At 42.5% G+C, this 15,382-nt stretch overlaps 1 protein-coding gene across 1 annotated transcript in view; it reads right to left on the bottom strand.

The window, feature by feature from the left end:
* The window catches only part of DUSP16 (dual specificity phosphatase 16), a 31,422-nt gene extending 18,156 nt beyond the window's left edge, over window positions 1–13,266 (bottom strand). Inside the window, exons 1-2 of the mRNA XM_010132811.1 lie at window positions 13,036–13,266; window positions 11,738–11,876 (exon numbers count right to left, since the gene is read on the bottom strand). Of these exons, the coding sequence (XP_010131113.1) occupies window positions 11,738–11,876; window positions 13,036–13,266 (370 nt within the window). The remainder of the gene's footprint in view (window positions 1–11,737; window positions 11,877–13,035) is intronic.
* Window positions 13,267–15,382: the final 2,116 nt, after the last annotated feature.

Genomic DNA, 15,382 nt, shown 5'->3' with positions numbered 1-15,382 from the left:
TTAACATGCAGCAGGATGAAACCACTTCTTGTCTATGTGAATGTTATGGACGGAGGAAGGAGGAGCATTATACACGTTAAAATTTTGCTTGTGTTTGTTTAAAAAGTTCCCCCCCACCTCCCTGGAGGCTTTGGAAGTTTTTCACTCTACTTTTTCTGATTCCATGAATTAAATGCGAAGTAGCACAACGCGTGTCCTTCGGTTTTGAATAGGTGGTTCCTTCTGACGTGACTGCCCATATGCAAGTCATCGTAACCTTTGGCTGGTAGCAAGTAGCTAATAGTACTCTTAAGTCTGTCCTACTTGAGTAATAGGCCTTACCCAAGTTTGAAGGAAGGAAAAAAAAAAAAAAAAAAAAAAAATCTTCGGGGGTTATGACTTCCATCATTATGGAGGCAAATTAAAGCAATACAAGAGAGAAGTGATTTCCGGCTATATATATCATCTGATCTATTTTCCAAAATGAAAGCCAAAGATATCAAAGTAAGTAGTAGTGGTAAACTGTGATGTTCAGCTCATTGTCCCTTATGCTTCTGAGACAAAAATCAATTCATTAAAATCTGCTCTAATTTTAAATGATCTAACAGAAGACTGCAAAGTTCTCTGTACAGTCCCAAGTTAACTCAGCTCCTGCTTCACTGGCTTGTTAAAATGAAGGGACTGGTGAGCTGATTGCAGTTTTCACCGAGTGGCAAGCATCCCCCAGCTGCAGCACATTTAATGAAGAGCAGTACTGTAACCGCCTTCCGGCGCCGACTTGTTCTGTTCACTTCTTGTGGCTGCGACTCACACGAGTTTCTACAAAACCACGTGAAGGTGCCAAAAGCTGTCAGTGGTTTTGCAGCCTAAGCTGTTGCGTGTGGCCAACAGCCCAACACATCCTAGGTCTTTACAGTAAAGACCACGTTTCTTGCTCATAAGCTTCCACATCCATTAGCAGAAATTTGGCAAGATCCAGTAACCTACTCAACTGCCCTGTTGCTGTGGTTCTGCAAAGAAGTCACTGCAGACTTTCCCTTGATCAAGACACGACAGTTTCCTAACTACGAGTGTGATCGTAAAGGTGTAAGTGTTAAAGGAATCCTGGTATCAGAAGTTGCAACTCCCTCCTCAGCCAACTCAGGAAACAAAATCGGGCCAAACCCAGAAGGTGTGAAACTGTTTCAGCAGAATTCCACAATAAAAGATACTATTTCTTACAGATTCCTTACATAAATCCTTGTATAAATTAAACAACTCCCAAATAACTTTGCCAGAAGCAGCAAAAGGAGAGGAAGAGAAGATGGGATCAGGTGGCAACAGATGATAGCCAGAGAAACGTTACTGACTGGGGCAGAGAGACCTTTTATGGACGGAACGGAATCCATCCAGACCCTTATGACTACTTAAACTACCAGAGACAGATCCTCAGTTAATACAGAGGAATAACTGCTGAGAACCGCAAGCGTGTGCATTAGCTCATCTCTGTTACGTTGTTCGGCAGGAAATGCCGAGGAGCACTCCACAGTGCTGCCTGTTGCCATGCCACAGCTGCAGGGACAGTAGCTCTGTAAACCACTATGGAGCCTTGCAAGCGAAGGGCCAGTTAAGCCCCAAGGTCTTGATTTGGACACTTAACACAGAATTGTGAAGCGCATGTGACATTTTACTGGTTTTACCCGATGCTCAATAAAATCATAACAGTTAAATGCCACCATAAGAGGACATAAAACTGGGAGAGAAATAGCGCATGTTTCCTATTTTCATTCCATGTTATGCTGGTTTCTCTTCCTTCTCCCTTATCTTTGTATTTCCTTCAAATGTGTCAAACCACTCAGAGATGTAACCAATCAAAATTAGGCCAGACAATTTCATAGGAAACATACTAATTCTGAATTAAAAACTAAAAGCACTTCCCTTTGCCAAGTACTTGTGAGACTGATTTGGCACTGCAAGTGCAAAAACCACCAATCATCTGCTAAAAATTCGGTTTTCAAAACGCAAGTGTTTTTCTTTGTTCGCATCAACACATATCCCTTCCTCACACCAACCCAGGTTACTCAGCTGTGGCTTTAGGGTATCACAGATGGGCCAGTGTGACTGAGCAGATCAGTGCTTGCATCTGCCCTGCACGCTTCTGCTATCCACCAGCCCAATACCGTATCTGTTCTCCTGCCCTCCACCTTCCCCAGACACCTTTCTTTCCCACAGGGCCCTGGAGGAGGAGAATGCCATTTTCTCCTTCTACCAGCCTTCAGAGTTCACCTTGAGCAGCTCACCGATGCTTACACGACTTCCTGTGATAAACCGGCTGTGGGCTGTTTGTAATTACCAACAGTTACATTGGCCAAACAGGCCTGCTTCAAGTGACATCCCCCATTACACATATTTGTAAGTAAGTCCTTCCTTTGCGTGGATGTTGAATACAGCACAGATGTTCTCTCATACCTTAATCCCATGACTCAACTTGCAGGTCTTTCTAAGATACAGAAAAATCAATCGTGAGGCAATCCTAACACCTCCTTACAGTTACTTTTAAAATTACTGTTGAAACAGTCAGTTCTGTAACTCCTTTCCATCCTCAAGGGTTTGCAGGGATCTGCATCAGAAGTTTCATCCTTAATCATCTAGAAACAGCTGCTCTTGCTAACCAGGCCAGCACATACCGACAAAGCGCAGAAAGGACAGATACCTGACTAGACTGTAGAGGTAACGTGGATTGAGGTTGGGTGTGAAATCAGTGCAGCAGCTGAAGTGCCCACAGCTCTGCAGTGAAAGGGAAAACATGAAAATAGGGGACCCTCCTGTTAGGTGTAACTCGCTTTTTCTATATAATTATCCAAGCATGGAGACAACTACAAAGACAAGAGCGCCACGCATGTACAAATTCTAACAGTAAAAAAATTTAACCAACAAGCTTACACTGCACTTGTTCTGGGAGCACTTCTTTCTACTTCTTTGTAAAGGCAATCATGCAAAACAAATTGGAATGAAAGATGAGAAAATAGGCGTTCACATCACTTCATGTGTTTCCTACCGCCCGTCAGCTCAACCTTGAGAAAGAACCCCAGCAATGGCTTTTCACACCCAGAGCCTGGTGGCAAAGCCGAGGCAGAGGAGAGAAGAGTTTCAGCTACAGAAGAGGTTGCTAACTGAGACGAAGGTCTCTGCCACCTTCTCCGCTAATGGAGACCTATTTAAAAGACCAGAAGAGAAGCTTTCCACTTTCACACTCAATAAACATGGTTTTCAACCAAGTAATCTGAGGGGCTGCAGAACCGAAGAATCCCACCTGCCTCCAGTGCCCATCTCAAAGTAGCTCTTGGGAGCCAGTGCAGCTTGAGCTCCCAGGGGCTCTTCTTGCCTTGCTGGGGCCCACACGGCACTGCTGCTTGGTCAGCAAATCCACTGACAGCTCAGCTCAACCCCAAACCACGTTTCAGAGGAGACGCTAATTTGAGGCTCTGCACTGCTCATTTCCATAGGGCTTACATGAACTTCCATTATTTTTTCATTTAATTACTCCTTTTGTCAAACCTGAGTGAAGCTGACCATCAGGCTTAAACATCTTTTGCGGGTGACCGCAGAGAGACAGACAAGGTGGCTACTCTTATGAGCGGGGCTTCCTCAAAACTTCAGGCTAAGAAAAGCCTGTGAAGTGGTTTCACGGGATGTCCCCGCAGATCCAGCTGGCCCTGCAGCAATGCGTGCTTCACATATGATGCACAGAAAGATCCTGCCTTGTGCTCCTCATAGGGAAGTAAAAGAGAGTGAATGTGTCTGGTTTTCACAGGTCATGACATCTGCTGGAAAAGCCCAAGAACAATGCACACCGGTAAAAGAGCAAACTGGCATTTCTCTTAAGGGCCATTCAAAGGAGATTCTTCTCCTTCCCCCCCACCCCGCTGCCCTTTGGATTCTGACTGTTGAGGAAAGCAAGGCCAAAGGGAGAAATCAGCTTTCTTCAGTGAATTCGTGAAAACAGACTAGAAGCAGCTTCCCTTTTCCCCACAACACCTAATTGTCTGCCAGTTCATCAGTGTTAACTCAGCATCAAACACTATTATTTTAAAGCAGGGAGTGGAAAAGGTCTAAGACTCAAGCGATGAGTCAAAAAACAAAGACTACATGCATGTACTAGGAAAGGATTGCAAGAGGGAGACTTCGAGGCTTGTGGGTATGTTATGTTACCTTGTAAACACTAGTCTGGACAATACAGATACAAAAACCTTGGTGGTCTAGGAAAGGAATGAGAAAAATCTAAACTACAAGTCCATAGTCTGAGAAGAAGACACAACAGAAGAGGAAGGGCGAGCCAAGCTGCTGAGGACTGATTGCAACCTGCATAAATCACACAAACTCTGGTAACACAGTTTCTTTGCCAATTATCCACCGTGTATGGGAGAGTTCCCACCAAAATCTTCAAGTGCGGTTTCTTTGGTGACCGGTAGGACACGACATAGCACACAAACTGACCTTCTTAAGCTCAAGCCGCATGCGATAGCTATGCAAAATTATTAATCAGGTTCGGAATATGTATGATTATTTGGGGAAAATAAGGAGTATGGTTGGGGCAGCACACGGGGCGCGTGACTTGAGGAAGTATGCAAAATTCTTAATCTGTTTTTGAATATGTATGATTATTTTGGGGAAAATAATGAATATGTAAGTAATCGGGTGATATAAGCTTTGGTTGGGGCAGCATATATGGTGCATGATTTGAGGGAAAGATACTCCTTGCACCCAGTGCTGATAATAAAAAGAAAACGCCTGCTTCCTAATACTACACTGGTGTTAAGGAGTTTTCTTCTGAATTTTCAGTAACAGATATGTCAGGAAATTCCACCACCTTGTTAAATCCAGAATTTGCATCATCATTAATGGCACCAATTATTCATAAATTTTATATAGCCACATACTGATAAATATTATATTGCTATCCCTTTTTAAAAGAAAAGAAGAATTAAAAAAGCAGCGAAATTGGCAACTACCTCTACAGCATAATATTTAGACCCTGTAATTTTAAGTAAGCTTTCCCAAACTCCTGTGTTCAAAGGTATGCAGTGGAGTACATTCATGGTTAGCCTTTTTTTTCCCTTCTACTAATAGCAATTTAGAATTTGTTACTGTAAATACGGTTAGTGCTAGGCACTTAGTGCAACATTACTGAAAACTATGCTAAAAAAATCACATTTAAACAGCACTACGCCAAAGACAAAATATACAAAACTAACATTTACTTTGCCTCAAATCAGATCAGAGGCTCTTAATGCTGTGATTTAGCAGCACTTTCGCAGTCACATTCCCATCAAACATTACAATGTTTATCTAAAAGCTGCAGTACAGATCTCCCCCTTGCCATAAGGAAGGCAAGTTGTAAACTTTCTGACTCACAGGTTTTATGAATCTACAACGTTCCCACTCTAAAGGAGCTGCAGACCTCCACAGGCCGTTACCATTCGCGCGCTCCAGCTCTGCTCCGCAGGGATGCCTGCCGTTTTCCATGACATAAGCGCAGGCTGGAGAACCCCGTTCAGAGCGCTGCCATCCCCGCACCCACCCCTCCGCTGCCCGTCCCCTCTCACCAGCCACCAGGAGTCCTTCCGCCGGATTCAAGGTTTCACGGTTTGGGAAAGCTAGGGTGTTTTTATGTCGGCAGCGTTCGGAAAGCGGCCCCGTTACGCCAGGTGTTTTACAAGCAGCACAGTGGCAAGGGAAGTTCTCAGCCCTGGAGGGTTTCTGCCTTTGGTAAGACAAGGTTAATAGGCAGGTTAAGCAAACAAGGGTTGGGGGGGCTGTGGAACGGGGTCAAGCCCCCTCTTCCCACCCAACTGGTATATAAGCATGTCAGACTAACGACAAGTAAAGAGAGCGTACTGGACACTCATGCTTGTCCTTTCTGCCTTTAAAGAAAAAAAAAAAAAACCAAAAACCTTCATTGTAATTTCAGTCAATTAAGTTTCACAGGCATCCAAAACAAAAGCAAACTTAACAAGTTATTCTTGGTTTTGAGAAATGTTATGAGAGCTCTGCACTAGTCAAACTTTGCTCTCTCTCAAAAGACAGCAAGTGGATACACATATGAAAGTAATAAGCCTACTCTCATTCTCCAAGTGCTTAAAACAATCACGGATTAAATGAACACTCAAAACTGCATTTTAAGCACAAAAGGTGGGAGGATATTCACAGAGGACTGGCTGTAGCCAAGGGCACTAGTTTAGTTTTTCTAAGCTGTCACTAAAACCTGATGGAGAGGGAGACGTGTGGAGCAGGTGATTCAGAGCCGAACTCTCCTCTAGCTCTCACCTCCTCTGCACCGACACTGCTGCACTCCATGGGATACCGCAGCACTCAGGAAACACTGTGCTCCCCCAGCAAGACTGTCACCTCTTTCCACAGAGACGTGCTTCTAATGGCGTCAGCCAGACAGTGCATCGGGAAAGCTGGCATCATCGTGCAACGATCTTTCCTTCTCTAAACAGTGGCAGGATATTCAACAGCTCATTCTCGCTATAATTATTTGATTATATTAATTGGTTATTTTAATCAAGGACTGCCATGTGGAGCTGTGCTCTTCTCCTTGAGGCGCTCTCCAAAGACTTTCATATAGGGAACGCTCGGAACTTCAGTCAGCCACAACCAAAATTTATTAAGCTCCAAATCCAAATGTTAGAAGGTGTCAGGGTGTAAGACAGGAATTTATGAGACAGCACGAACCACAGCTACCTCATGCTGTGTTTCAGTCCATTGCAGAAGTGGAGGAGAAAGCTCAGTGTTGCAGCTCTGGTCACTTCAGGAGAGAGAAACAACCAGCTTTACCTATAAGAGAATATTCTTAAGATTTCCTGCTCCTCTGCCACAAGGCACGGTTTTTCTGGAGGCAAAGCAGGGATAGAGCACTAGGGATTTTTTCCATCCAGCTCTGCTTTAGGGAAGTAGAGACAACACAATGGTAAATGGATCCTAGAGATACCGGCATTTTATACCAGGATTCCTTTATGTGGGCTTCCAATTTCAAATATTTTTAAGAAAACTGCCATCATAAACAAGACTGCAGAGGAGTTCCTGACTTGTTTCCTTCTCCTTGCATCCTCCATGCAAGTCTTCCATTTTGTACGCACGCTTTCCCAGGTGAGGGACAGGTCAGGTATAAACACCGATTTAGGAAGTTTCAGCAAAAACATACTTTTTGCAACAGTCCCTGGCTAATCACTCACTGTTTTGTTTACAGGACCTTTGTCCAGTCTCAATGAACTCGTTCTGTGTGCTGTTTCTTCAAGTACTCAGCTTATGACTTCATTTACTGTCCACTGCACGTGTCACCTGCATTTGTCACTGAATAACAGATGAGTAATTTATGTCTTTCTGCTTATCGCGGTAGCTTTGCGCTCTGTAGAAACTTATCAGAGAACTCTTGGGAAAGCAAAATCCATTAATTCACATTACTGGTGACGTTTTTCATAGGCAGAAGGGTAGCAGAGATTAGTAGGCAATTCACCAGCTGGGCCTCGATCATCTGTCAGCGCCACTTTTTTTTACATGGTGCCTGTACCCACAGTCCAACCATGGCTTTGGGAGGGAGGCATACAGCTCCTTGGCTCAGTGCTTAGCGGTTCTGAAAGACAGATATGGGCTTCATGGTGGGCACCTCGAAAATCTCGAATTCTCTACTAGTAATTCTCTGAATTATACAGATAACCTGTGTAATAAGTAGCATGGAGAAGTTTACGGACCCCTTTTCAAGACAGCTGTCATCTGACTGAAGGATGCCAGCTTCGTCTTTGACACCGAGGCAAGTTTTCTACAGACAGGATTTAAGTATAGACAACCCTGATTACATCCACAGATCAAGCGGATGCTATTTAATGAAAGGCATGGCTCCAGTGAGATACAGACAGGTACAAATCTGCACCTCAGCATACAGGCACTGCAGGGGATAAAACTGTACAGGCAATTCTAGAAGCTCACAAATATATAATTCCAGTATATTTAACTCTCTTCCATCCGTACACCCTGGTATCTGGTATGTAGTTGTGTTGGTTGTTCTTGGTGGCACTGAACACCATGGTACATCAAATCTAGTGACAATTCAGTGAAATTCAATGGAAAAATATGTCCTGGCAAAATATACTCTGGTCTTGCAGAACTAAAAATTCTTAGAGAGCTCAGTGAAATTGCATCTACGATCCAGCATTACAGTACTCTGAAGTTTAGCTTAGTCCTTCTGGGACATCTACCATTGTTCCACATCCACCCAAGTACAAGAATTCTTGCCTTTGGTTTCAGTTCAGAGCCAGTACTATGCTTCTGTGTTAGGCTAGTACAATTTTTAATGTCAGGGTGGAAATACAGAAAGGTAGGCATTTCTATTTTTTCAGAAATCCTTCTGTTTAGAATGAGTCTTCTGTACAAAAAAACCCCAAACAAACAAACAAGCAAGCCAAAAAACCAACCAGCCAAACCCCTACACAACACCACAGTGAATTCAAAGGTGACCCTCATGAAGATATCTGTACTTGCCTATGTAGGAGAAAGCCAGATTAAAAGAAGTAGGGAAGAGCAAGTGTTCTAGGAAAATAAAACATGAGTGATGTCCACTGGCATAGTGAAATAGAATTTAAGCAAGACTCTTGACATTTACCACCTAAATAATGCTAATTCGGGCAACAATTGGTAGTCTCTCTTAACTGTTTCTGGAGAGCAAGTGGAAAAATCATCAAAATACCATAACCAGGAGAAGGAGTCCATGAAAGTAAATCCAGTTCTCAAAACATGGGAAGAGAAGGAATCATGTTACGTCCCTGTGTTTAAATCGTATTTAACTCGGCAGAGTAAATGCAGTGATAGAAGGGGGATTAAGCCTTCAGTACCCGCATTTCAGTATTTCACGCACTGTCAAAAGAAGTCAAGAACCAAACCAAATATTTAAATTCCTGTAAACATTCTCCATCAGATTATAAATATTTTTATGAGGTCAGATCAAGAGCTTAAACTAATTGGTAAGAGTTCCTTTGAGATCTTTACATTAGTTACTTCAATCAAAAACAACCTCCAGGGTAGAGCATACCTTTATGAACAACCTAAATAAAAAAGCACCTCACCGAGTGCCCAGTAATGGGGGGAGGCAGAAAGAACAGATGCAGGAATTTCAGATATTTGTTAATTGCTCCTTACTCTATCCCAACAAAAAAATATTTTCCTACCCCAAAATGTTTATTTAAGGTCATTATTTTAAATAAACCAGATTGAGTGGCATAGGGAAAACTCAAGTCCAAAGGTTTTTCTTTTTACACGGTACACTGACCCCTACCCTCATTATGGGCCATAAATGTTTATGAGAGTTCGTCATCAGCTTGCTGAGGCAACACATTTTATCTAGCTTCCTAGAGCCACGTATCAATAATCTCCAAGGAACTTTCTGTAAGACTGAACTTAGCACCTTCTCCGTCACCCCACATCCCAAAAGGTTTCGTGCGTGTATGAGGTAAGTGGCTACCTTTTTAACAGATCTCAGAAAACAACGGGGCTGTGAAATGTATTAAAACAACACAACTGTAAAAAGTCATTTCTTATGTTAAGGATGAAAATCAGAGCAAACTCATTATAAGCGAAGGAAATGCTGGACAGCTGAAGGAAGAGAGTTGACGTTAGTTACTTAACTACCGATTCATCTTAGATGGGTGTATTTCCTGAAATGAGCACTTATCTGTAACAGATCGGTTGTCCTTACATTTCCCTTTTGTTCTTATACTCCTCTACCACTGGATTTAAAGCCATCAGTTGCCTCTACATTCATAAATATCCCCATCACTATTTAACCAAAAATAAGATTAAATGCTCAAATCCAATCTTTGCTCACAGAAATGCATTTGACAGGCTACAATAAAAATCCTCCTTTCTATAAGGAGGGTTTTAACACATTAAATTCCCTTTCCCTCTAACACACAAACTAATCCTTACCAGCTGCACATGGCTAAGTTCACCTCGGTGAGCTTATCTGCACCAGTATCTCGTATGTGGTTTAAATTGCATTTCCAGCTTGAATGGACAACTACCACATGCTGGAAGCACAAACGAGCCAAAGCAATTTCTCATAGTATCATTCTGATACATGTGACTGATGTTTGCCCAGACTACGCACGGGGGAGTTAGGGAACACTCCCTTCCTGGTACTGTCCGTTCCTACAGGAGCCACAGGCAAGTCTGAGGATGGAGACACGGACTACCTCCTTCACGGGGGGCAGCAGACAAAAAAGATCATTGAAACCACGTCTCACACACTAGAGGGACAGTAAGAAGGAAGGGAAGTTCTGTGATACTCTCCTCTACTTGGCCTTATCAGGGATCCCTGCCAACTCCTCCCTGCCATGAGGTCTAATTCTCAGTTATTAGAGAACTGTGTCTGTTTCTATCGTGGAAATTAAATTGTGAACATTCTGGTTTGCTGTATGGAACTGTAACACGCTTCTGGTTATTAAAAAAAAACCTCGGGACCATGAGCAGAGTGAGGTATTCAAACAATAAAAAGATTTCTTAAGAGACATGAACTGCTTCTAGACTGGCCTATTTTTTAAATAACAGTTTTAAACTTAAGTGAGTGTTTATCACATATTTCAGCGCGCTCGTGTTAAGCATTTACTGCGCCTAGACACCACACATTAACTTGGTGGCTCATATGGAAGAATATGCGTAGTCCACAGAACACAGGTGTAATTCTTACCAGGACAGCAAATAAAATGGAAGCACCAAACAGCCAAAGCAAAGCTCTCCTTAGTCTATGGTGAGTCCAGCTCACGTGAGCACCAAATGTACCTGTCCAAGTGCAGAAATTAATGTCCTTCTCTTTACTCACTTCTGACATAGTTGGAGAAAAGTTCTCTCAGTACCACAATCCGCTCCCTATCACTTTCATCTGAAGCTGTAAACCTCAGCGAAACTTTCTTGCTAAGAGGAAGCACCTCTCTGGAGTCACTTCCCTTTCCCTTATCATTACTCAGTCTGATGCAGTTTTAACATTTCTCAGAGACTATGTGTACACTTCACTAGATCACTGATCAAGTCACTACCATGGATTCCACTTGTACTTGTCATTCCCTCTTCTTTCAGCCCTGGATCTACTCCATGCCCCTCCTTGTTTCTTCTTGTGAACACTGGGTCTACTGTTCCATGACAGAAATAACACAAGCACACATTAACATCAACAAATCCTGTATTATGAGGACTTGAATTTCTATGGATGCTTTGACCTGGGATTTAAAAGAAAAAAAAAAAAAAAAAAAAAAAAAAAAAAAGAAGAGGGGAGTGAGAGAGGTGACCTAAATAGAGTACTATCGAAGAGCTGAAGTACAAGAAGTCACACAAAATAATCTCCATAACTCTTGGATCATTTCTCTTGTTCTGATTGTAGTAATTACCAATTCAGCAAGGAAGAGGTTTTCCTCCTAACATGTACAATACTTAAAAACAGGGAAGCACATTTCTTTTACTACTTTTGACCCGAAAAGACTAGACATATGCATCTAAAAACCCCTGCACTGATCGATTTCCATTAACTAACGGTGTAACGTATCCCCTGTAAGGTGCCATTTCTACGCATTATGAATGTCACTCTATGCATAAAGGCCTACAGGAAAAGCTATGCTATAACTGAAGTTTATACCAGTAGTGTTGCAAAAGTGCGTACACATCTGCTGGAACAACAGCATTTTCTTTCTTCTCTTTATTCAAGAGTTTTGGGTTTTCTCTTGGTACAGCATACCTGAAAGCAGATACACAGAGCTGAAATTCTTCTCCAGTTTGGCCAGGAGCACAGTGAGAAAGCAGTCAGATGAGAGAGAGGTCACATCTTTAGAGCTTTGGTCATACACCACCACTTCTTGTTTGCAATCAATTTCAATCTGAAGCACAAATAATTCAGAGTAAGATATGAAGGAGGAAGATGATTAAAAGCACCACATCATCGCCTGCATCAGGGTTCCCACACAGCTGCTACACAACAGTTTGTATACATAAATTTCTTACATAGCTGTACCCAAAACAGTCTTTCTTTTATTCTTACTACGCCTGATCAGATTTAGTCCCTTTGGAGTTTGTAAACTGATTGTTTGCTCCAAGTTGAAGCACACTGCAAATTTCTACCATTAGGTCATTTTCTGCCACTTGTCAAATGCTTTACCTTCAGTTAGGCTGGTTGGTTTGTTTAAAAACTAAGCTTTTTAAAAGAAGGCTCCACCTCAGTTTCTGCTTCTGGGTTTTTTGTATATTGTCAGTAAAGAGACCTTAAACTACCTAAAGCCATATCCATTTTAGCCATCTATAGAACTTTATGTATAAAATATGCTTTAGATAATTATTATAATAATAATGATCAGTTTCTAACATGTCAAAGCAAGAATGTAATACATTATTTTGGTACTCAAAACGTTTGAAACAAGTACCCATAGATTAAAAAAACCCACCCAACCAACTCCCCCCAGATACACATTTTAAAACATCTCAGCTATTTCCTTTTCACTGGTAATACTATTTTTAAAAAGCAAAACAAAAAACCCCCCAAACCCCACACCAACCCCCCACCGAACCCCAACCGAAGCCCACTGAACTACTCTTTCCAAAGCATTTAAACAGCAAGTGAGAGCCAGGATTGACAGCATTACAGTGGCTTTGCAAACCGTATGTACGACCCCTTGCTAAGCAATCCCCACCACCATGGGCCCCCAAAATTCCTTCAAACTTTAGGAGGAGGATGTTTCCTGTCTTAATTACATATGTTTTAGGGACTGTGCTTTGCAAGACACACAAGAACCCCGAGAGCATTCTGAGTAATTTCTAAATCCCTCCCCATTATGCTGTCACATAGGGGAAAGCAGGCTACAAAGAATCCCAAAGGCAAACTCAGTAGTAACCAAGAGCCTTTAAGATCAGGTAAGAGCTCAGCAAAACTCAGTCGCCTCGTTTTGTTTTTTTAAAATGAAATACCGAAAGAAACCTTATAACAAGTTGCTTTCCAAACACTCCTTAAACAAATACAAGGAATAAGAGGAAAATGACCCCTACCTTGTGTTTTGCCGAATGCTGAATGAGCTCTGTAATCAAAACTTTGTCCTGCTGCAGCCTCCGCTTCATAAGCTTAGAGCAGTTGATGTTGATGGCATCCAAGATGTGGGATGTATTGTATTCCACAAAGGGGCGGCTATCAATCAGCAGCAATTTTTCTGTACCACTCTCCAGCAAAGCCACCAACTTCTCGGCAACAATGAGTTGAGTCCTGATCATCTCATCGGCCATGACAACAATGAGGCCTCTTTCACCACCTCCCTCTCTAATTTGCTGCGATGATGTAATGGCTGTGTACTCAAAGGCTTAGCCACACCATTGTACTAGAAGTGTATGAGGTCATGCTGGTAGTGACTGGCAAAAGAAAAGTTAAACCCATTTTCAGAAAGAGCTCTTCAGCTGAATGTCTCCTCCTGCTTCCAGTTGATCTGCCGTTACAAAGGGTTCATTCCACAAAGCAGCCCCTCACATCTGATTCATCGGGAGATGACTATGGAGTAGCCATTTCACAATCCGAACAAAAGATGCTTTCTGGCTGCCACGGCATTACATCATTCTTTACCTTTGCTCCCACCCATCAGCTTTACACCGGACTAAGAGCCTGTAAGAAGGGGGAGATAAAAAAAAAAAAAATAGAAAGAACAAAAACCACAAAACAGATGAAGCTATGACAGTTTTCAGAACAAAATTCAGCTCTCAGGCTAACTGCACAGTGGTCTGTACCATACAATAAACAAATACACTCCCGAGAAGTTTCCCTCGCTGCTGCATATGCCAAATACCTAGAGAGAGTATTTGTGACTGCAGTCTCTGAATCTATTCCAACTATCTTGCCTGGACAGTTATCTTGTATTTCAGGCAGCATACCCTGTCTTAATTGCAGACTTTTGTTGCTGCTAGCTCTGCCTCTTTGCAAGGCTTTGTTGGAATATAATTAAGAGATACTGCCCTAAATCATGGTGTTCCCTTCAATAGCGAAACTAATTAAATGTGTTTCAGCGCCTCACCACTTAATAAGAAGTTGTACAATTAGTTAAGATACATTTTGAAAGTTTAATGCCTTGGAAAGTATTTCACAAACCAGCACTGCAAGCTGGGGAACTGAAACTGTACAAAACAAAGGACAAAACTTACATCCACCTCTCCCCTTTAAGAACATGGTTGAAAGGAAACTAGAAGAACAAGATGCTACATCAGGACACAAGCATATTAATTGAATTAATCACCAGACATGGAACAGAGGCCTCGTGAATACACTACGGAAAGGTAATGCAGTGAACTGTGTCTCTGGCCCTTCTGGAGCAGGTGGGACAGTTACCTGAGGCGCATTACGCTTTTCACGCACGCTGAATAGTATCTGAAGCAGAATACGCTTTTGTAAACTTACATCCTGACAGCATCCAAACCACATCAGCCGAAAGGGTGGCAGCAGCAGAGCAGTAAAAACACTGACATGTTTCACCACCTGTATTACTGCCTTACAGTTGTCCTCAGGCTTTTCAGAGACTCCCAAAATACACTTTGGTGGAACAAGTCCCTGTAGGAACACTTCTCAGAAAGAAGCCGTCACGGGGCTTTATCCATAAGGGATTTAGTTGCATTTTAGTGCATATAGTGCCGCAGCTATAGGTGCAACCGAAAACATGGGTCAACTTGCTTTGCTCCCACCGTTCAAAACTTGGGTCTCTTGATGCAGTCGTGGATATTTACAGAGACAGCTGTCTTTGTAAAGCTGCAAACAACCACTCCAGAGGAAACACAAGCCATGCCTTCAGCTGCCTCAGGAATCAGCTCCACCAAGAGGGGACAGCTGAGGGTGGTGACTTCTTCAACTGAGGTGGCGATGGGCACAGCCTGTATGTGAAAGTACAAGCCTGAAAGAGTTCCTCACCTCATTAGCACAGGAGACTGTTTGGAAATGAGCAATCTGGGCTCAAATCAGTGCAGGGTAAAGCCGGCTCAGCAAGAAACCACATTTCTCAGTTTGCATGTCTCCCACCATCACATTCCCTTTCCCTGTTCGAGGAAGCGATTTTTGGTCAGCAAAACTATGCAAGGCCTCTTGCAGAAGGCAAAGTGCACCTTCAGATGACTCTTATGCCCCTTGTGGCCCATACCACCCAGCCTGGGACCCAAGCAGCCTTTCCACCTCTGATTTCTGCTGGCTGGGACAAAGCAAAGGCAGGAATACAACCGTGACAAAACTGGCCAGATGAAGAAAACAAAAGATCAACCCTCTTAAGGCAGCAAAACATTTGTAAATAGAAGCAGGTTAGGATTATACATTTTCCTGGACTCTTAATGCACATACAGGTACACACAGGGATGAAGATTTAATATATATTTT

This window comes from Buceros rhinoceros, unplaced genomic scaffold, assembly GCF_000710305.1.
Source record: "Buceros rhinoceros silvestris isolate BGI_N320 unplaced genomic scaffold, ASM71030v1 scaffold5343, whole genome shotgun sequence".
NCBI classification, from domain to species: domain Eukaryota; kingdom Metazoa; phylum Chordata; class Aves; order Bucerotiformes; family Bucerotidae; genus Buceros; species Buceros rhinoceros.
The sequence above is the reverse complement of the archived record's forward strand: the minus strand, read 5'-3'. Positions and strand labels throughout refer to the sequence as shown.